A 21,669-nucleotide genomic window follows, 5' to 3' on the forward strand; every position below is an offset into this window, starting at 1 on the left:
CAGGACAGCAGCCCAGCTGGGGGCTCAGCCTAGTGGCGTGGGCAGGGGGGGGAATGCGAGTGTTGTTCTGTCTGTTCAGAGCCCTGAGCCCCATCCCAGGAAGGGGGGCAGCAGTACCCACTCAGCTCCTTACACTGTCTGAAGCCCCTGGGCCTGGCTGTGCTCCTGTGGGATGGGGGCAGCGGAAAGCCTAGTAGGACGCACCTGGCTGGAGGCAAGAGCTGGCTGGGAGACACTGGAAGTATGGGGGAATGGGGGGTGCTTTTCTCCCTCTGAGGGTTCAGCCCACCTAGGAGCCACTTCAGTAGGGGCTCATATGACCCCCCACACACTTGTGAGGAAGGAGCCTGGGCAGTAGAAGACACTGCTATGGCCCTTCCCACCAGCTCCCACCCCCCTCCAGCCCACTAATTGGGGGGGGGCACATGCGGGTCACTTTACACAGGCCCTGACAGATGGTGCTCTAGCCTCACCCAGAAAGCAGCATGCCCACAGCTACCCTGCCCCAGTGGGCACCCCTAGGTGCCCATCCCTGCAGGGCATTCCTCACAGCTGACAGCAGCTCAGCTACCCCACCGCAGGTGCCTGCAGCACTAGGGCCTCTGTGAGGTGGATCTGTTTTACTGGCCTCAGCCAGGCACAGCCCTGGGCCCCCACCCATCATGCCAGCCTGGCCTCAGCTGCTCCCCCCACTCCTGCAGCTGGGTTCAGGCCCAGGAGAGTAGCTGCCCGGGGCATTAGAGCAAGGACAGCACCCCCAGCCCAGGCTATCAGTGACAGGGGTAGTGCTAGGGCACAGGCTCTGCCTGACAAGTGCCACATCACAGCCCGAGGGGGCAGACAGGAGCAGGTGGGGCTCTGCCACCCCCACAGGTGTCCCCTCCCCAGAGCAGAATGGCAGGTCTGACTCAGCGGGTGCATGGGTTTAAATACATTACATACATTTCTACAGTGCATGAGAACGATACATTTCAGGTCAGGTTGCAGCAGCAGCAGCCAGAAAGATGGAATCGCGCCTCCAGCATGCTAGCAGCAGCCACAGCCCATGAAGCCCCTGGCCAGCTCCAGCACACATGGCTCCAAAGCCTGCAGCCCAGCCCTGCTCCCTCCTGCCCACTTCTGTTCATGGAGGGGATCATGCACAACCCCCCTAGCCCAAGGGGGGCAGCACAGCCCAAGCCCCTGTGCTAGGCCACCCCAGGGGGCTTGGGGCAGACCCCATGGAGCCTCTAAGGAGCCGCAGGAGAAGCTCGGCCCAGGCCCAGCCCCAGCCCGGGACGAGCTGTGGGATGCCCAGAACTGCCCCAGGCAGTGGCCATGAGGCAAGTCACCCTGGCTGCAGGAGCAGCAACAGTGTGGGGAAGGGGGAGCAGCAGCCATGGCTCACCCAGCAGGCAGCAGCCCCCTGCCAGGCTAGGCTCGCTCCGAGTGGGGAAGGGTGGCCTTGGAAGTGCACACAGGGCCTGTGGAGCAGAGAGAGGGAGTGGCCCTGGAGGGGGCCTGCCCAGCAGCAAGGGATGGAACCGAGGGGAACAGGCCCCTCAGACAGGGAGGGTGGAACAATAACAAGCCAGCTAAACCAGAACAAATCACCCTGTGCCCAGTGGGGGAGGGGGACAAGCAGCTCCCATGCCAGGGCCCTCAGCTTCCCTGTGAAGTGGGGCCAGGTCCCAGCATGCATCACTCCTCTGCCAGGGTGCCCAGAGCTCCCTGGCATCCACAGTCTCCATCCCCTGCAGGAAAGGCAGCTACAGACACTCCATAGCGCAGCCATTCGGGGTATTCCAGGCCTGCTGCCACCTCAGCCCTGGGCACATACTGGGCCTCCTGTGCGAGATCCCCACTCATGCACATGCCTCCTCTCCAGGGACACCATCTCCAAATAGCCACTGGAGGGTGGCTGACACTGGTGCCTTTTAGGGCCCTGCAGCCAGCGAGCAGCCGGGGTTCCTGAGGGGTGGGCGGGGCAGGGCAAGGCTCCCGGGCAGATCCCAGCCCCAGCCGGAAGCAGACGGGCTCAGAATCGCCCACAGGACGCAGGCCCCAGCTCCACTTGCTCAGCGGCTGCATTGAGGACTCCCGCTGAGCGGGGCAGTTTGTGGCTGGAGCTGGCTCTGCCAGGCTGTGTCCAAGCCCTGCAGCAAGGGGAAATCGACGGCTCTGCCCGGGCCAAGTTCAGTTGGAGGTTCCCCCAGACGCACCCGCCCTCTCCCGGAGTGTAAAGTCCTGGCCGCGGTAGCAGGCCAGCCCAGCTCCGGCCAGCCCCAAGCGGCCCAGCTACCACCAGGAGAAGAAGGGCTTGCGGCTCTGGAAGCTCTGTGTGTAGGACTCGCTGGCGCTGCGCTGGTGGGAGCGCGCCGTCTCCACAATCACCGGCGGCATCTGCACCAGGTGCAGGGGGCTCTTCCCATCCTTCAGGGCCTGCGTCAGGTTCAGGATCTAGGCAACAGAGCAGAAGGGATGTGAGTCCAGGACCCCCGCCCCAGGGAGCTGCCTGGGTCACTGTCCTCCTTGGGGGCACTAGGCCAGTGTCCCACATTCCCTCTCGCCCTAGGGCAGTGCAGCAAGTTCCCCTGCCCCACCAAGAGGGGTCCTTCCCAGCATACCTGGCCCCTCAGGACAGCGATCTGCTTGTGGAACTGCCCTCGGTCGAAGCCAGGGTCCTTCTGCAAGAGAAATGGCAGTGAGGGACAGGCAGAGACACCCTTCTCCCACATGCAGGCAGTGGGACACCCTACCCCCTAAGGCAGTGGGACCCTGCACCCAGACCCCTGCTGCGAGACCCCCCCAGGCATCAAGACCCCTGCCCTGACTGCAGCTGCTGCCTGGGATTTCTGCTCCTCCCTGCCCCGACCCCAAAGCTGGTGCTAGCAGGATGCAGCAAAACCCACCCCTCGCAGGCTGAGCCCCCCAACCCCCAGCTCTGAAAGGGTCTCATTGCACCACCCAGGCCAGCCCCACTCGTCAACGTTACAGCCCTACCCCCCACCCCAGCCCCAGCCCCCCACCTGACCTTGAAGAGTTCGTACAGATCCTCCTCCAGGTCTTTGACGAAGTTGGGGTCAGAAACCTTTGGGAGGATCAGGTCTTTGATCTCCTGTGAGAAGGGGACTTTGGCCTGGGGCAGCCATGCCCAGTAGAAGGGGTCTGGTGGGGGAAGAGCCGGAACCGAGGTCAGAGCCATGTGCGCAGCTCTGGCCTGGTGAGCACTGGGGTCACAGCCTGGTGCTCTGGGGACAGCTCCACCCGTTGGGTTACTGGCCTGAGCCCTCTCGCCTGGCTTCCTGCCCCTCAAACCATCTCCCAGGGGAACAAGGGCCACCCCAACTGCTGGCCTCAGGGCCATGCTCACAGAAGCAAGTGCAGTGTAAGCCCAGGCCACATGGCGCCCGGCGGGGCTGCAGGCCTAGCCCTGGGGGTTGCCAGCATAAGGCAAGTTTTCAAAGCACCAGACTGCCCCCAGGCTTGTGAGCAGGAGCACAGCAGAGGGACCTACATGCTCTCCAGGAGTCGGGGTGCTTCAGGGGGAATGCCAAGCCGTTGTCTATGGCAGCCAGCTTGATGATGGGCTCCTTCACCACCACCCACTCGGAGTCCTGGAGGGGAAAGAGATCGACCAGGAGTCACCAGGGGCAGGGGAGCCAGAGCCCAGCACTCACCCCCGGCACCACCATGTAGCCCGGTCCCTGCCCTGGGCACTTCCCCTGCTCTGAGCCAGCTGCCGCCTAGCTCCTCCGCTTTCATCCCAGATGCCCCCAACTGCCAACATCTGCCCTGGGCACAGGAGCTGGTGCACTGCACAGAGGATTCAGGGCTAGCAGGCTGCCCTGGGCACAGGGACAGGTGCACAGGGGCTGGTGCACTGCACAGAGGGCTTAGGGCTGGCAGTGCCCTGGGCACGGGGATGGGCGCACAGGAACCGGTGCACTGCACAGAGGACTCAGGGCTGGCAGGCAGCCCTGGGCACAGGGAGATGGGAGCACAGGAGCTAGTGCACTGCGCAGAGGGCTCAGGGCTGGCATTAGGCCCAGCAGCATGCCAAAGTGGATGTTCTCACTCCAGTTTAGGTGTGTACATTTCTTGGAGGAGCTGAGCCTTTCTTCTGGGATGAGGACCCAGGCTGGATGGCTGTTGCCTCAGAGGACTGGCTGAGAGGCACTCCCCCATCCCCGAGAGCTCTGCACGATAGGAAACGGCACGGCACCCTGCGGCGAACAGGGGCTTTCGGAGGTTGGAGCAGCCAACTGTGCTTGGAAGTGCCAGGCCGTGGTGCATCTGGTCTGCCTGGGGTTTGGTTGAGTGTTCTCTGTGCAGGAGGGCCGTGTCCCCGGAGGAAGCAGGGGCCTTGCTGCAGGCCCTGAGGCTCTGGCCCTTGGCGCTTTGATCAGAGACATCAAGGCAAGAAGGGACCATCGCGATCATCTGGTCTGACCTGCTGCACATTGCAGGCCACAGGACCTCGCCCACCCGCTCCTGGCAGAGACCCTGGCGGCTTCACAGCATGATGAGAACAGCCCAGCTGGCTGCAGTCTAAGGGGCTAGTCGCTGCTTGGCAGTGAGGGGTGCAGCTGCGCTGAGAGCCATAGACAGCGGCAGTGAACAGGGGAGTTGGGAAGGGGAGGAACCGTCCAGGTGCAGCACTGGGTGTGTGTCAGGATGTCCAGCCATGAAGAGTGGTGTTGAACTGCAATGGCTATGCCCTGTTCTCTTCCATGTCTGGAGCCAGAAGGGAGGCTCTTGGCAGGAAGGGCCAGGTGGTGGCTGTGCTGGAAGAGAAGATATGTGGATTGAAGGGGCAAGTTGAGACGCTCCGGAGAATCGGAAAGGCTGAGGAGTTCCTAGCCAGCCAGATTCAGAAAACCCCAGTCCCACAGGTTCAAGGACAAATGGAGCTGGCCAAAGGAATCAGAGAGGAGGCCTGGCACCACCAGGTCACGGAAGCATGCTGCAGGGCTGGAGATAGAGGAGGAAGGCAGACTGCGGCCACCACAGAAGAGAACCAGGCAGAATGCTGAACAGCTGGAAATTCTGAATCGATACCAGGTCCTCCACATGGAAACTGAATGATACCTCTCAAGGTCCAGGGGAACGGAGAGCTGTATGGGACACGTAGATGGCAGCTCAGCCCAATCTGTATGAAAATCAAGCTTGCCTGCAAAGAGTTCTCCAACTGTTCAAGGAAGGTGGACGATCTTTGTGGGGAGGTCAGTCCCCTGAAGAATCTAAAGAACATTCTGCAAAGGACAGGCAGACAATGGGATGATGCACTGCCTTCCCAGAACCAAGGCGGGAGATGTCCCTGAGATCAGAGAGCCGTTGGAAGCTGCTAGGCCAGGATCCAGTGATCACTCATGCTGGCACTGGACTCTGTGTTGCAGGATCTCAGAGCGTAGGACTTCAGGGGACTTAGAATCATGCTGAAGAATGCCCGAGAGATCTTCTCTGGGATCCTTCCTGTCCCACAAGCGAAGGAAGGCAGAAGCTTCTGGAAGTGAACCACTGGCTAGGTAAGTGGTGGAGGGGCACTGGCCCAGCCTCTGAGGGGAGAAGGGGCTATGAATTTTGGATGGCTCCACCTCAGCAGAAGGGGAGCAGTCTCCTTGGGGACAGTGTAGTCAGGACGGGGTTAAATAGCAAAAGGGCTGGGTGAAAAGTGGGCAGACCTGAGCACTCAGCACAAAATGGAGACGCTGAGAAGAGAATTCAAGAGCCAAAGGACATGAAGAAATCCTTGAATTGCTTTTACTCAAACGTTAGGTGCCCGGGGAACAAACAGGAACTGGAATCGCTCGTTGATTACAATACGATCAATAGAGACGGTCTTAACTGAAACCTGCTGCATGACTGGGACGTTGGACTCAATGGTTCTAACCTATTTAGGATGGATTGAGTGGGTGGGCCCACTATGTCAAAAACAACATGACCCTTTTCAGAGTCCCCGATCCTGAATGTTTATGTATCCATGTCCCAGCAGATAAGGCACAAGATGGAGTATTAGCTGATGGCTACTACAGACCCTCAAATCACATGTGTAAGGAGCCGGTCCTCCTGTTCCCTCACCTATCTATAACATGTAGGAAAAAGCTACCTAACTGAGGGGACTGCAATTTGAGTGACGTGCGCTAGAGGTCTCCTGCTGACAGCTCTAAGACATCATAAGAACGGCCGTACCGGGTCAGACCAAAGGTCCATCTAGCCCAGTATCTGTCTACCGACAGTGGCCAATGCCAGGTACCCCACAGGGAGTGAAGCCAACAGGCAATGATCAAGTGATCTCTCTCCTGCCATCCATCTCCATCCTCTGATGAACAGAGGCTAGGGACACCATTCTTTACCCTTCCTGGCTAATAGCCATTTATGGACTGAACCACCATGAATTTATCCAGTTCCCTTTTAAACGTTATAGTCCCAGCCTTCACAACCTCCTCAGGCAAGGAGTTCCACAAGTTGACTCTGCGCTGTGTGAAGAAGAACTTCCTTTTATTTGTTTTAAACCTGCTACCTATTAATTTCATTTGGTGACCCCAGTTCTTGTATTATGGGAATAAGTAAATAACTTTTCCTTATCCACTTTCTCAACACCACTCATGATTTTATATACCTCTATCATATCCCCCCTTAGTCTCCTCTTTTCCAAGCTGAAGAGGCCTAGCCTCTTTAATCTTCCCTCGTATGGGACCCTCTCCAAACTCCTAATCATTTTAATTGCCCTTTTCTGAACCTTTTCTAGTGCTAGAATATCTTTTTTGAGGTGAGGAGACCACATCTGTATACAGTATTCGAGAAGTGGACATACCATGGATTTATATAAGGGCAATAATATAGTCTCAGTCTTATTCTCTATCCCCTTTTTAATGATTCCTAACATCCTGTTTGCTTTTTTGACCGCCTCTGCGCACTGCGTGGACATCTTCAGAGAACTATCCACGATGACTCCACGATCTTTTTCTTGACTCGTAGCTAAATTAGCCCCCATCATATTGTATGTATAGTTGGGGTTATTTTTTCCAACGTGCATTACTTTACATATATCCACATTAAATTTCATTTGCCATTTTGTTGCCCAATCACTTAGTTTTGTGAGATCTTTTTGAAGTTCTTCACAGTCTGCTTTGGTCTTAACTATCTTGAGTAGTTTAGTATCATCTGCAAACTTTGCCACCTCACTGTTTACTCCTTTCTCCAGATCATTTATGAATAAATTGAATAGGATTGGTCCTAGGACTGACCCTTGGGGAACCCCACTAGTCACCCCTCTCCATTCTGAGAATCTACCATTAATTCCTACCCTTTGTTCCCTGTCTTTTAATCAGTTCTCAATCCATGAAAGGACCTTCCCTTTTATCCCATGACAGCTTAATTTATGTAAGAGCCTTTGGTGAGGGACCTTGTCAAAGGCTTTCTGGAAATTAAGTATACTATGTCCACTGGATCCCCCTTGTCCACATGTTTGATGACCCCTTCAAAGAACTCTAATAGATTAGTAAGACACGATTTCCCTTTACAGAAACCATGTTGACTATTGCTCAACAGTTTATATTTTTCTATGTGTCTGACAATTTTATTCTTAACTATTGTTTCGACTAATTTGCGCGGTACTGACGTTAGACTTACCAGTCTGTAATTGCCGGGATCACCTCTAGAGCCCTTTTTAAATATTGGCGTTACATTCGCTAACTTCCAGTCATTCGGTACCGAAGCCGATTTAAAGGACAGGTTACAAACCCTAGTTAATAGTTCCGCAACTTCACATTTGAGTTCTTTCAGAACTCTTGGGTGAATGCCATCTGGTCCCGGTGACTTGTTAATGTTGAGTTTATCAAATCATTCCAAAACCTCCTCTAGTGACACTTCAAACTGGGACAGTTCCTCAGATTTGTCACCTACAAAAGCCAGCTCAGGTTTGGGAATCTCCCTAACATCCTCAGCCATAAAGACTGAAGCAAAGAATCCATTTAGTTTCTCCACAATGACTTTATCGTCTTTAAGAGCTCCTTTTGTATTTCGATTGTCAAGGGGCCCCACTGGTTGTTTAGCAGGCTTCCTGCTTCTGATGTACTTAAAAAACATTGTTATAACCTTTGGAGTTTTTGGCTAGCCGTTCTTCAAACTCCTCTTTGGCTTTTCTTATTACACTCTTGCACTTAAGCTGGCAGTGTTTGTGCTCCTTTCTATTTGCCTCACTGGGATTTGACTTCCACTTTTTAAAGGAAGTCTTTTTCTCTCCCACTGCTTCTTTTACATGGTTGTTAAGCCACGGTTGCTCTTTTTTAGTTCTTTTACTGTGTTTCTTAATTTGGGGTATACATTGAAGTTGGGCCTCTATTATGGTGTCTTTAAAAAGGGCCCATGCAACTTGCAGGGATTTCACTTTAGTCATTGTACCTTTTAACTTTTGTTTAGCTAACCCCCTCATTTTTGCATAGTTCCCCCTTTTGAAATTAAATGTCACAGTGTTGGGCTGTTGAGGTGTTCTTCCCCCCACAGGGATGTTGAATGCTATTGTTTTATGGTCACTATTTCCAAGCGGTCCTGCTATAGTTACCTTGGATCTATTTTCCATAAATCTGTGTTCATTTACGTTAATGACATTACCCTCCTTTAGTAACTGAGTCCTGCATTAGCTGCTCCATTACCTTGTCCAGGATCCCTGTCAGGCCTATAATTACCCAGGTCATCCTGTTTACCCTTGCTAAACATTGGCACAACATTAACTTTCGTCCAGTCTCCTGGAACTTCCCCAGTGCTCCATAACATAACGAAAATCAACATTAATGGTCCAGCAAGTCCCTCAGGCAGCTCTTTTTAAACTCTTGGATGTGAGTTGCCGGGACTTGCTGATTTAACAATGTCTAATTTTGCTAGCATCTGTTTAACACCCTCTAGAGATCTGAGGTGAACTGAAGGAGCATTGTCTCCATACGATGAGATTTGGTTTTTGTCCCCAAAAGAGAACATTAACATTTATCGAACATTTCTACCTTTTCTGCATTATCACTAATCATTCTATCACCATTTCCATGGTCAATGGATCAATACCATTGTCAGGCTCCTCCCCATGGTCCTTCACTTCGCTGGCCATGGATTTCTTCACGTGTCCCTGGACTTCCCTTATCAAATTTTCTACAATTTCCCAACTTCTGACGAATATTTATTTCTACCAATCTTTCCCGTTCTTCCATTCATTCCATTTTTAATTTTTTCTTCACATTTTAAAACATGATACCAGTGTGATGCTGCGGCCAAAAGAGCAAATGCGACCCTGGGCTGCATGAACAGGGGGCTTGAGAAGAAGCAGGGAGGTTATTTTACCTCTGGGTTTGGCACTGGTGCGACCGCTGCTGGGATCCTGTCTCCAGTTCTGGTGCCCACAAAGCCAGGAAGGATGCGGGTACATTGGAGGGGTCAAAGAGCCACAGGAATGATTAAAGGATTAGAAAACCTGCCTGATAGTGACAGACTCAAGGAGCTCGATCTCTTTAGCTTAAGAAGGAGATAGCTACGGGATGGCTGGATCCCAGTCTGCCAGCACTGCCTGGGAAACAGGTATTTAACCCCGGGCTCTGCAGTCCAGCTGAGGAAGGTCTTACTCAATCCAGTGGCTGGACGTTGAAGCTACAGACAGGCTGGAAAGGAGGGGTACATTAACCACTGGAACAACTTCCCAGGCTCGGGGTGGATTCTCCATCACCGGCCATTGTTAAATCCAGACGGGATGGCATTTGAAGCTCTGTTCTAGGAATTATTGCGGGGCAGGTCTCTGCCCTGTGTTGCACAGGAGGTCAGATGTAGATGCTCACAATGGTCCCTTCTGGCTCCCAGCACCCCTCCTGCTTAGAGAGTGCCAAGGACTGGCCAATACCACCTGCAGCTGGGGCCACACAGCCTTTGGGGCCTCACCATACAGCCTTTGGGGCCTCACAGAGTGGCTGGGGGCCCTCACCCCACTGGGAAACTGAGCATGCCACAGCTCGACCCCCCATGCCACTCTGCTGTTGTGGGGACAGCAAGTCTGCCTAGCAACATCACCACAAGCACACGTCCCCAGCCTGCCACATGGCACCTGAACAGAGCCCCGCTCACCATCTGCGTCCCTACGCCAACACCCCCACGGAATGGGCCCTGGCTCCTCCCTCCACAAGAGCCTTGGTCCATGTGGATCACAAGGGGAGGCTTGCGAGAACCATCCATGGAGCGGGGCTGGGCTGGGGAACTCCCCACCATTGGAGAGAAGAGCCAGAACCTCAGTGCATTCAGAACTCACCTCTGCTGCCCGACAGTCAGGTAACTTACGCGCCCCCCTGCCCAGCCCCTCACCACACTCACCCGCACACTCGTGCTGTCCAGTGGGCAGTCGTACTTGATCAGCCAGTTATCGTTGCCTCGATCTGCAGGAAGCAGAACCAGCCACGTCATGACAGGAGCTGGATCTGCCTAGGAAGGAGCAGCAGCAAAGCTCCCTGCTTGGGCACGGGGATCCCGGCCTCCAACAGCACCAGGGCAACCCTGGGCCCTGAGCCATGTATCCCACAAGGGAGGGGACGCAGACTCCGCCAGGGATTGGGGGCAGGGTGGGTAGAACCATGCACACAAAGGCCTTTGGGGGAGCTCAGTGGCTGGCAAAGGGAACTCTACCCTGGAAAACGGCTCCAGGGCCCAAGCCGCTCAGGGCTGCCCCCAAACGCCACCCCAGGAGACTGAACGGTTTGGGAGCATTCACAGGCAGAGCCCAGGAGTGGCATCTTCTCCTCCAGCCCTGCCTGGGCAGCTGGGCCAAGCTCAGGAGACCCACCCAGCGCCCAGACCGAGCAGGCATGGTGCTGAGGAGTGGCCCTGCTCAGCAGGGAGCGCCCTGGCCAGGCCGGCGCCCAGTGGGGCTAGCACAGCAGATCCAACTCCTTGGCATTCCGACGGCAGATGAGGTTTTAACCACAGGGCCCCTGCCACGCCAGCCTGAACCGTGCCCTTCTGCCTCCCCTGGCTACACAGTTCATGTCAGCGAAGTACACGGTGCTGTCCCCACCCCAGCCACGGCTGCCCTGTGCCAGGGGGTGCAGCGACTCTTGTCCACGTGAGAGGTGCAGTATCATAAGATGGTGACAGGAATCTTCCCACCCCATGTGCTGGGACCTCTCAGCCAGTCCCCCACAGCCCCCTCGTCCTGGGGCAGCAATACGCTGAGCCCCCACCCATCGCCCTCCCCAGCTTCCTCCGGGCAGCAAGGCCTGATGCTGGGGCTCCTGGGAGCGGGCGCAGCGCCAGCCCCACCTGTGTTCCTGATGATGTAGTCCAGGACCACCAGCCTCTCGAACTGCAGCAGCAGCTGCCGGTTGGTGTTCTCGGGGAGCGGCTCAGCCTCAAAGCATCGCAGCCAGTAATCCGCATCCTTGTAGCCTTCCACGAAGAGCTGGAAGGAGCCCACCTGCGGCAGGGAGAGGCCAGGTGAGGGGGCTGGGGACACGGGGCAGCCCCACGGGGGTTTGACAGCCCCTACCTTTGGCGGCAGGCCGATGCGGTTGAATCGTTGCCCCACTTTTGGCACCTTCTCCAGGGCCAGCTTTTTCCCTCTGGACTTCACCCGGTCGATGGCACTGTAGTTGAAAGTCTCGCTGGCCAGATACACCACCTGGGGCGGGGGGAGAGGGGTCAGCGCAGAGCACAGGCAGAGCTGCTGGAGCCTGGGTGGGATGTGGACTTCCGCAGTGTGGGCTGGGGCTCAGCCTGTTCCTGTTCTCCCAGTGTGGGACCCCCTAGAGCCAAGGGCTGTGGGGGCAGCAGGAACCGCGGGGCGTGGAAAAGCAGCCCACAGTGACAGGCTCTGCCCCCCACCCCACTCACTTTGGTGCGGGGAACAATGTTGAGCTCCAGTTTCTGGTCCACCAGGCTGGCGCCGGCCTCGGACAGGTAACCCTGGTTGAGTACCAGGCAGTCTCTCCCGAAGCAGCACGGGCAGCACAGCTTCTGCAGCCACTTGGTCCACTTGGGGTTCAGCTGCCCGTAGGGCTCCTCATTTTTGGGCTTGAAGACGCCGATGATTTTCTGGGGACAGAGGGGAGCAGCTGGATCTCTGCAGGGAGGGACTTGCGACTGCCCACCCCCCCAGCCAGACCTCTGAGCCCCCACAGGCTCCTGACAAACTCTACCAGGGTGAGAAGGGGGGGACTCCGTAGCAGCAGGGAACAGACTGCACGGCTCTCAAGAGGCACCCCCTACCTGGCAGCCCCCAGCCATCTCCCAGCAAAGAAGGCTGAGCCCCGCATCGCCCAACCCCATCCCGGGGTCCCCCGGCTCATCCTCGCCCCCGCGCACACACACCCTCCCGCCCCAGGGGCTCCCCCAGCTCATCCCCGCACACACCACCCACCGCCCTGGGGTCCCCGGCTCATCCCTGCCCCCGCCTAGGGGGACTCCCAGCTTGTCCCGGCCCCCGCACATACCCCCCGCCCCGCAGGGCCCCTGATTCAGGCAGGGCTTGACCACCAGGGAGTTTGAGCCTCTTCCCAGCTGATCTGCAGCTTGTCCAGATGTTGGTTGGCCAGGCTCAGGGAGGTGCAGGCTGCCCAGCCCCAGCCACCAGGACCAGCAGCAGGGTGTGCCAGAACCCCCCAGCACCCCGCTGCTCAATAAAGGAGCTGGAAAGTTTGGGGCGTGGCTGGAAACCCCCAGGGAGGGGCCCTGTAGCACCAGGAATCCCCACTCCAAGGGGAACTTCCGAAGTGCTGCAAGTCAACTGCTCCACTTCCCCCCCGCCCGCTCCTGCATGCCAACGGGCTGGGCAGCCCTGGAAGCCGCTGGGCCATGGACAGCAGCTGCCCACCGTGCTTCCTTCTCTGCACAGAGCAACAGCAGCACCGCCCGGGCGCCCTCACCCTCGCCCCAGGCCACTCGTCACCCACCCCAGAAGCACAGGGAGGGTCAGCCTGTCCCCACAGCCAAGGGACCAGTGGGCACAGGAGGGGACATGGCTCCACCCAGAGGCCCTGGTGCTGCTCTGCCAGCCACTCTGACTGTAGGCCTGGCACTGGAGACCTCCTGTGAGCGCAGGGGCTGGACCTGCCACAAAGCTCTGCTCACCCCAAGGCAGGCTCCAGGCAGCAGCAGCTGGACCCACGCCCAGGGAGGAGGCACCACAGCAGGGGCCCTGCCCAGGCCCCATCACCCCAGAGATGCCAGGGCTCTGGGGGGAGCAGACAGGACACCCACTCATAGGTATGGGCTGGGGGACCCATCTCCACCTCAACCTATTGCAACTGAACTACTCCAGGCCTGCTACAGCATCCCCAGCTCCAAACCCCCTGGCACATGGGCATTGCAAGCCTGCCGCTGGGATGGGGGTTCTGCCTTGGTCAGTCCATTGGACTAGACAGGACATCCCCATGACAACCCCCCGTTCTTCACTGCCTGTCCTCATAGAGGGCATGTGCGAAGATCACTCCCCACACATGAGCCACTGGGGTCCAGCCACAGGACCCGAAGGGCGGGGAGACGGGTATCAGGACTCAGCTGGCCCTGGTCAGGGGCAGCCCCATTCTCCAGCCAGAGCCTGGGAGCAGTGCTAGAGGCACGGCCTGCTCTGCCCCAGATGCTGCCCCCGCTTCCCTGGCAGGGGACCCTGGGAAGAAGCAGCTGCCTCCTGATTTCAGGGACACTGGCCTGAGTCGCTGAGCCCCTGGTGAGAGAAGCCAGTGGGTCCATGTCCGAAGGGACTGGCTGGCTGGAGAGTCCCTGCCCCAGCAGCTGCCCACACCACCCCCGGTGCAGCCGAGTGACACATGCTGGGCTGGCAGCTGAGCCCCTAGGCACCCGCGCAGGGGGACGGCAAGGCGGGGACCAGGCAAAACAGTCTCTGCAGCAGAGTCCAGAGCTGGAGCCATCTGCAAAGTCCCCTCTAGTCAGAGACCCCTGGCCAGGGCACAGCCAGACCTGCAGAGAGCCAGCCTGGCCCAGCGGGTTCATGGCATGGCCAGTGCTGCCCAGGCTGGAGTGATGTGAACGTGCCCCAGCCCATACCAGCCGGGCCTGGAGAGCAACTTGCACGGGCGCAGGATCCTCATCCCCAAGCTGGGGCCTGCTCCAACTTGCCAAAGCCTGGAGCCCCCTTCCCTGGCATGGGCCCACTGTGGGCAGCTGCCGTGTGGAGACAGGCTTGGCTCCTGTCTGCCACCCACTGACCAGCTCAGCCATGGCCGGTGTAAACCCTGGGGCCCCATCCCAGCAGCCCCTGGAGTCCAGCACAGGGCAGAGCAGAGCCCCCAGCGCCTCCCACACACTGGGCACACAGCACCAGACACACGCCGGGGCAGAGGAGGGCTCAGAGCACTGCAGCAGACAGAAGGGGGGCAGAGTCAGAGCATCAGGAAAGGGATGGACCTTCAGGGGCAGCGTCTGGGATTGACGCCCCCCACGGGAAAGGACAGCTGCCAGGTCTGAGCTGTGGAGCCTGGGGCGAAGAGCCAGGGCTGGTTATCGAGGGCAGCAGCCGTCGGGATCCCAGCAGCACATGGCAGGGGAAGCTCAGTGACCAGGGCTCAGCACCCCCAGCGCCTGCCTTCCCAGGACCTGACACTAGCTGCACAGGTGAGATTCAAGGGCCCTCAGTTTCAGGCAGCTCCGGCAGGGGAGAGAGGGGCTCCCCTTACCATGCCAGCCAGCAACTCCTGCCCCAGTGCACCAAGCGAGGGGCTGAGCCCCCAAGCCAGGCCGCGCGGTCAGCACACCCCTCAGCTGTCAGAGTCAGTGAATATCAGCGCTGGAAGGGACCTCAGGAGGTATCTAGTCCAACCCTCTGCTCAAAGCAGGGCCAAGCCCCAGACAGATTTTTACCCTAGTTCCCTAAGTGGCCCCCTCAAGGATTGAACTCACAACCCTGGGTTTAGCAGGCCAATGCTCAAACCACTGAGCTATCCCTCCCCCGAGTTGTACCCCCTCAGCCCAGGGGGCTCTCCGCAGGCCCCACAGCTGTGCACAGTACTAGTCCCCTGCTCCCCGCTGGTCGGGGAGGGGTTCAAGCAGCCAGGCGTGGGGCGGAGGGACAGCCAGCTGGGAGGAGCCAGCTGCAGCCGCCCACAGTTCTGGCAGCAGGTGATTCAGCGGGGCACATGACCAGCCCACCCTCCTGGGGACCAGGCCAGAGCCAAGCACTCTCAGCAGCTTAGTCAGTGGGCGGCACTTCCCAGGCTGGGATCACAAGCAGGAAGTGGTGCATGGCCACGATGGCTCACTCCCCCAGGCAGCATGGGGCCCCTGCCCTCCCCCCCACACTGCACCCCACAGCCTCCCCGCTGCCAGCCAGGATGCTGCAGAGAGGCCGTTCTCAGGGAGATGGGAGAAGAGGCTCTGTGGCAGGGACGGGGCTCAGGCTGGGCAAAGTCCTAGGCAGCGGAGCATGCCCGAGGGAGAGCCCTGCTCTGCCCTGAGCTGCGGGGGGAGTGGGCACCACGGGTCTGTTAGCAGCACACGTGGTGCTCAATGCTGCACACACACAGCCGCCGGCCCCAGTGGCAGGGGCACGACTGGCCTTTGAGGGCTCGCAGACAGGCCCAGGGAGCCGAGTGAGGGGCCCGAGAGGAGCCACAGGCAGGAGACAAGGGGCAGCAGCACAGCACGAGACAGAGTACCCCACACAGGACAGAGCAGCTCCATTCCCTTAGCAGTGGCACTTCACACCTGGGGGCAAGCCACTCACCCCACTGTCCATGGCCCCATGCCACCACAAGCCCCGAGAACAGAGCCATTTGGGATCGGTGGCAGCACAGGCTGGAGGCCCAGGACCCTGGAGCGCAAGTTCCCGAGAGCCCCATAATTGGGAGGGGATGGCCAGGCAGCCTGAGCATCAGGTGTAAAAGTCGGACTCCCTGGCACCACAGGATCGAATCCCATCAGGCCCAGCTCAGCCCTTTGTGCTCTGAAGTGCCAGAGGACACCCAGGGGGGCACTTTCCCTCTGTAGCAGAAGTTCTCAAACTGCGGGTTGGGAGGTTATTACATGGGGGGCCGTGAGCTGTCAGCTTCCACCCCAAACCCTGCTTTGCCTCCAGCATTGATAATGGTGTTAAATACATTGAAAAGTGTTTTTAATTATAAGGGGGGGTGTCACACTATGTTCGCTATGTGAAAGGGGTCACCAGTACAAGAGTTGGAGAACCGATGCTCTGTAGTAAGCTTTTCCCTGGTATCCTCAAACTTCTCCTCCCCTCATCCATCACAGGAAGGTGGGTTGGGGCCCTCCTCCCAGAGGTGGCCGCATCTCAGAGCTACTCTGGCCAGTTTTGCTCCTGGCTCTGCCACTGATTCACTGGGTCACCCTGTACGACCCCTTCCCTTCTAGACCTGCAGAACACTGACCTACCTGCGGAGTGCTTTGGGAGGCCAGGAAAAGCAGAGAGGAGGGCAGGGCTGGGAGAGTGCATTGGGCCAAGGGGGGCTAGAAAAGCAGGACCCCCCCCACACCAAGCCCCACAGCACCGGGCCCTCAGCTGCACACATTCCTTATGGTGCTTGACAAGTGCTCTTAACTGCCCAGCAGTGATAGCTACTCAGAGGCACTAGGCCTCTGCCATCTCCTGGCTGGAGAACCCTCCCTGCTCTTCAGCACGGTGTTCCATCTGAAAGCCCCCCCGACATATGGTTAGGGGCAGCTCCCCACGAGGAGGTGGACAGGCACCCAAGCCAGGAAAACCCCCGTCTCCTGATCCGCAGTGCCACACGCTCAGACAATGCTTCCACCCCCCATGCTCTCTCTTCATTGCTGGGAATGGCATACCGCCAGCATGAAAGGAAGTCACCCACTGGCTCTAGCGCCTCACCACTGGCTGGGGCAGATCCGCCAATGCACCAGGACCCAGCCGGTGGAAGATCCAGTAGCCAGAATCCCAGCTGGCCCACGACAGGGGCAGGGAAGTTGGTGTTATGAAAAACCCAGTCAAGCCAAGCCTTGCTTCCAGGGGCAGCAATTGACAAGGGAGCCCCAGGAAGCAGCAGCAAGGCTAATCCGGTTAGCAGGGAGAGTCACAAGGCAGCTACACGGCCCGCACCCAGCCCCGATCAATGCCTTGGAGAATGCTGCAGCACAGCCGACCGGACCCATGGGGAGAAGAGATACGGTGACTTCACACTGGCTTGGTCCATCCCCCCTCCTACAGGGAACACGTCTTGCTCTGCTCCCACAGCACCGTACCATGGAGTCTGAGCCAGCGACCCCACAGGGGCGGGAAGCAGACAGAGGGGCTCTGTGAGAGCCATGGGCTCAGGAAGTGTTCGGTGGGGGGGGGGGGGCATTAGTCAGGGTGCACTCTCAGGCCTACAGGGCTGTGAGGGAACCAGGCAATGACAGAGCTTGGGAGCCAGGCAGAGCTGGGCTGAGAGCGTCAATCTCCCTTACTGCGCCCCTCCTAGAGATTCTAGCACAGAGTCCCTGGCTGGGACAACGGCCACTGCCGGGCGCACAACCCCAGAGCCGGACTCCACAGCAGAGTCCTGACAACTGGCACCTCCTCTGGGCCTGTCTGCGTGGGAATAGGCTTCTGGGTGACACCCCAGACAAGTTGGTGTCAGCTCTGCCCAGGCTGCACTGTTCATTCACAACCAGCTTTTGATCCCTGTAATTGAACCAGAGCAAATCTGTGGGAACACTCGGTTTAGCTGAAACCTGCTCCCTTATCAAAACCAAGAGACAGCCAGACTAATCAGCATCACCCAGAGCTGGCACCGCCGTCAGCCACTTTAAATCTGCACTTCAGTTCAACTGATGCAGTCGCCCAGGGTGACACAGACTTTTTGAGGTCCTGGCTACCACTCCAGCCCAAAGAGCCCTGTCCTAAGCCTACGCTCCAGTCACCGAATGCTGTAGGAGATGGGACAAGGATGAGCACTGAGGGCAGCCAAGCCCTGCAGCAGGGAGACCACTTCTACACAGTCACACACTCTCAGAAAGGGTCTTGGCCTGCCACCCCCTGGCCTGTGAGTCTAATCAGAGCAGGCCAGGCACTGGACCGGTTCGCTCTGAGGCACCAGGTCCATTAGCAACAAGCAGGCCCATCTCCCGGCCGCCACAGCAAGTGTGGGACTCGGGGAGGTTTGACGCAGAAAAGGGCAGGATCCACCAATATTGACAGCACCTGAATGGAGCCCAGCAAACCTGCTCCCCAACTCAGGCTTAGCTCTGCCCCTGGCCACAGCAACCTGAGCTAATGCAGGACATGAACCCCGGGGGGGAGAGGGGGTCAGGTCAGCCAGAGCCCTTCTGCCCCGGGGGAGCGGGGACACCACCACCCCCTCCCCGCTGGCCGGGCCCGGCCCCCCACACTGACCCCCCCCCCGCTCCCCGCTGGCCGGGCCCGGCCCCCCACACTGACCCCTCCCCGCTCCCCGCCGGCCGGGCCCGGCCCCCCACACTGACCCCCCCGCTCCCCGCAGCCCCGAGGGAGGCGCTGTCACGGCACAGCCCCCTGCCCCACGTCACTTCTCTTTCCAAGCCCGCCCCCGCCCCCCGAGCCCCCGCCCCCGCCGGGCCGCACCGCACCGCACCGCAGAGGCCCCAGGGCCCGCGGGCGCTTGGCGGGCGGCCGGCCAGGGAAGAGGCCCAGGGCCCGCGGCGCTGCCGGGCCCCGGCTCACCCCCTGCGGGTCCTTGACGAAGTAGCTGCCGCTGGAGCCCTGCGAGATGCGCTCCGGGAAGATGCCGCGCTCGCTGGCCGCCTCCGCCAGCCGCACCACCTCGGCGAACTCGGGGTCCTCGGGGAAGTCGTTCCGCTCGCGCTGGGCCTGCGCCGCCCCGGGGCCCCGGCCGCCCGCCGCGCCTCGCTCCAGCAGCGGCTGCCGCTCGCGGGCGCGGGCGCGCGGGGAGCCGGGCGGGGAGGGCGCGGGGGCGGGGGCCGGGGCCGGGGGGGGCTGCGCGCGCACCGCGCCGCCTGGCCCCGCCGGCGGCCCGTAGGCGGCGGCCTGGGCCCGCTGCGGGGACACCAGCGGGCTGCTCTCCTCCATGGCCGGCCGGCTGTGGCGGGCGGCCCGCGCGTCAGCTGACCCGGCCGCCGCCGCCAATCGCGGGCCGCCGCCACGCCCCCTGCCAGCGCCGGCCAGTCAGGAGCAGGGCCCGCCAACTTCCGGGCCACGCCCCCGGAATCAGTCAGTGCGCTCCGCGCCTGCTCCGCCTCCTTGGAGTGATGGCCACGCCCCTCCTCTCAACTCCGCCCACTGACTGCCTTGGCCACGCCCCCGGAACCAGACACGGTGCGCCCCTGCCCCTCCTCTTTGGAGTGCTGGCCACGCCCCTGCGCTACACTCCGCCCACTAACCGCTCTGGGCACGCCCCCGGAGCCAGGCACGGTTCTAACTGTGCCTACTCTTCTTCAGAGTGCTGGCCACGCCCTTTCCCTAAGCTCCTCCCACTCATTATAACCACGCCCCTTTCTAGCCCCTCCCACCAACACCCTCTGCCTAAACCTCTCTCACTCATTGACTAATCCTGTGCTTCTCCCATCCTGCCTTCACCGCACTGACCACCTCTTCTTTAAACTCCTCCCACTTACTGCACTGGCCACGCCCTTTCTCTAAGCTCCTCCTACTCATTGCATCCAAACTTGATTTGAAATCATTTATTTTTTTGTCTGTCAAGTGGATCTCCTAATGCAAGGAGATTCAGCTGACGCATCGTGCAGGTTGCTTGAATAGCTGGAGAGAGGTGAGGACAATCCATCCATGAGCAGGGACTCTAGTCCCCCTGAGTCAACATCACTGCCTCCCTCCACTCCACTTCTGTGATTCTCCTTCTATCTCACTGCACCTGTACACGTGTTTTCAAATAGGAAGCACCAGGCCTCCCTCATGCAGATACTCCCCACTTGTGACCTCTTCTGCACTACAGACTGCAGGCTCTAAGGACACTGTATTCCACTCCCCCCACCCCCTGGACCCATGGTCTCTCTGGGGGAAAGGCTGGTACCAGCCTAAAGAATGTGCAGTCCTGTGAGGCTATGCATGCTGTTTCTTTAACTTTGTAGCAGGGAGGCAGGCCGGGAGGAGGCTGGGGAAAGCTCTGTGGGAGAGACAGAGTGGCTTTAGGGCTAGTACTATTTCCCTCATTCTAATAAAGTTCCTTGTTTGATGTTAGAAGAAAGTGACTCTTTCTGAGATTCTTTATCATGCAGGCCTTAGCCTTTCCCACCCTTCTGCCCCCATACAGCTGGCCAGTATGTGTAGCTGTGCCAGTTCATGCCAGTGTTCCCAGAGGGTGCCCAATGTCACTGCTGCCTTAGCCACAACTGCTCATCCGGACACAAGCAGGAAGGCATTTTGGAAAGGGACATCAGAGACATGGGCAGCTGCCCAGAGGGAACCACACTGACCAATCGCACCATGCCCTAGCGCAGGGGTAGGCAACCTATGGCATGTGGGCCAAAGGTGGCACGCGAGCTGATTTTCAGTGGCACTTACACTGCCTGGGTCCTGGCCACTGGTCCGGGGCGGGGAAGGGGGCTCTGCATTTTAATTTAATTTTAAATGAAGCTTCTTAAACATTTTTAAAACCTTATTTACTTTGCACACAACAATAGTTTAGTTATATATTATAGACTTATAGAAAGAGACCTTCTAAAAATGTTAAAATGTATTACTGGCACGCAAAACCTTAAATTAGAGTGAATAAATGAAGACTCAGCACAGCACTTCTGAAAGGTTGCCGACCCGTGCCCTAGCGTCTCTCTCTGGGCTCACAGGCAGCAGCCCGTCCAAAGACGCTAACCTGTGCATCTGGTCTGAAAAGCATGTGGGGCCTGGCACTCTGGGGTGCTGGGGCTGTGACTGGGGACTGGGCAAGGAGCTGGACCAGGAGGACAGAGCCATGGCTGGGGACCAGGCTGTAAGTGGAAAGAGCTGGGGACCAGGCAGGAGGCTGGGTGGAGGGCTAGGGCGATGGCTGGGGACTAGGCTCAGAGGGGACAGGGCTGTAGCTGGGGACCAGGCAGAAGGTTGGGCCGGGGGATCGGGGCTAGGGTTGCCAGGCATGGCGGGTTCAGTCAGCCTGCTGACTGGACCATTAAAAGTCCGGTCAGGGGTGCAGCAGGGGCCCGGGGCTAAAGCAAGCTCCCTGCTTGCCTTGGCTCCATGCAGATCCCAGAACTGACCGGCAGGTCCCTGAAGCCCCTAGGCCAGGGGTAGGCAACCTATGGAATGTGTGCTGAAGGTGGAACATGAGCTGATTTTCAGTGGCACTCGCACTGCCTGGGTCCTGGCCACCGGTCTGGGGGGCTCTGCAGTTTAATTTAATTTTAAATGAAGTTTCTTAAACATTTTAAAAACCTTATTTACTTTATAATATATAATTAAACTATTGTTGTATGTAGGCTTACAGAAAGATCGTCTAAAAACATTAAAATGTATGATTGGCATGCAAAACCTTAAATCAGAGTGAATAAATGAAGACTTGGCACAGCACTTCGAAAGGTTGCTGACCCCTGCCCTAGGCGCATGGGCAGCCAGGGAGGCTCTGCGCACGGCCCCCGCCCAAGTGCTGGCTCTGCAGCTCCCATTGGCCAGGAACTGTGACCAATGGCAGCTGGGGGGTCTGCACCTGTGGACACAAGGGCAGCATGTGGTGCCTCCCTGGCAAAGACCTGGGGGCTGCTTTCTGGGAGCAGCAGTAAGGCCACTGGGACCCTGCACCCCAAAAGCCCTTC

At 58.6% G+C, this 21,669-nt stretch overlaps 1 protein-coding gene across 1 annotated transcript; it reads right to left on the reverse strand.

Annotated features, from left to right (window-relative positions):
- Window positions 1-908: 908 nt before the first annotated feature.
- Window positions 909-18,979, reverse strand: PI4K2A (phosphatidylinositol 4-kinase type 2 alpha). The gene is made up of 9 exons (XM_030568820.1): window positions 18,614-18,979; window positions 11,839-12,039; window positions 11,495-11,626; window positions 11,269-11,422; window positions 10,327-10,388; window positions 3,497-3,596; window positions 3,014-3,147; window positions 2,607-2,666; window positions 909-2,439 (listed from the first exon to the last, which is right to left on the reverse strand). The coding sequence occupies exons 1-9, from the start codon at window positions 18,977-18,979 to the stop codon at window positions 2,278-2,280; spliced, it is 1,371 nt and encodes a 456-aa protein (XP_030424680.1). The 3' UTR covers window positions 909-2,277.
- Window positions 18,980-21,669: the final 2,690 nt, after the last annotated feature.

Source organism: Gopherus evgoodei, chromosome 7 (assembly GCF_007399415.2).
Source record: "Gopherus evgoodei ecotype Sinaloan lineage chromosome 7, rGopEvg1_v1.p, whole genome shotgun sequence".
In the NCBI taxonomy this organism is placed as follows: domain Eukaryota; kingdom Metazoa; phylum Chordata; order Testudines; family Testudinidae; genus Gopherus; species Gopherus evgoodei.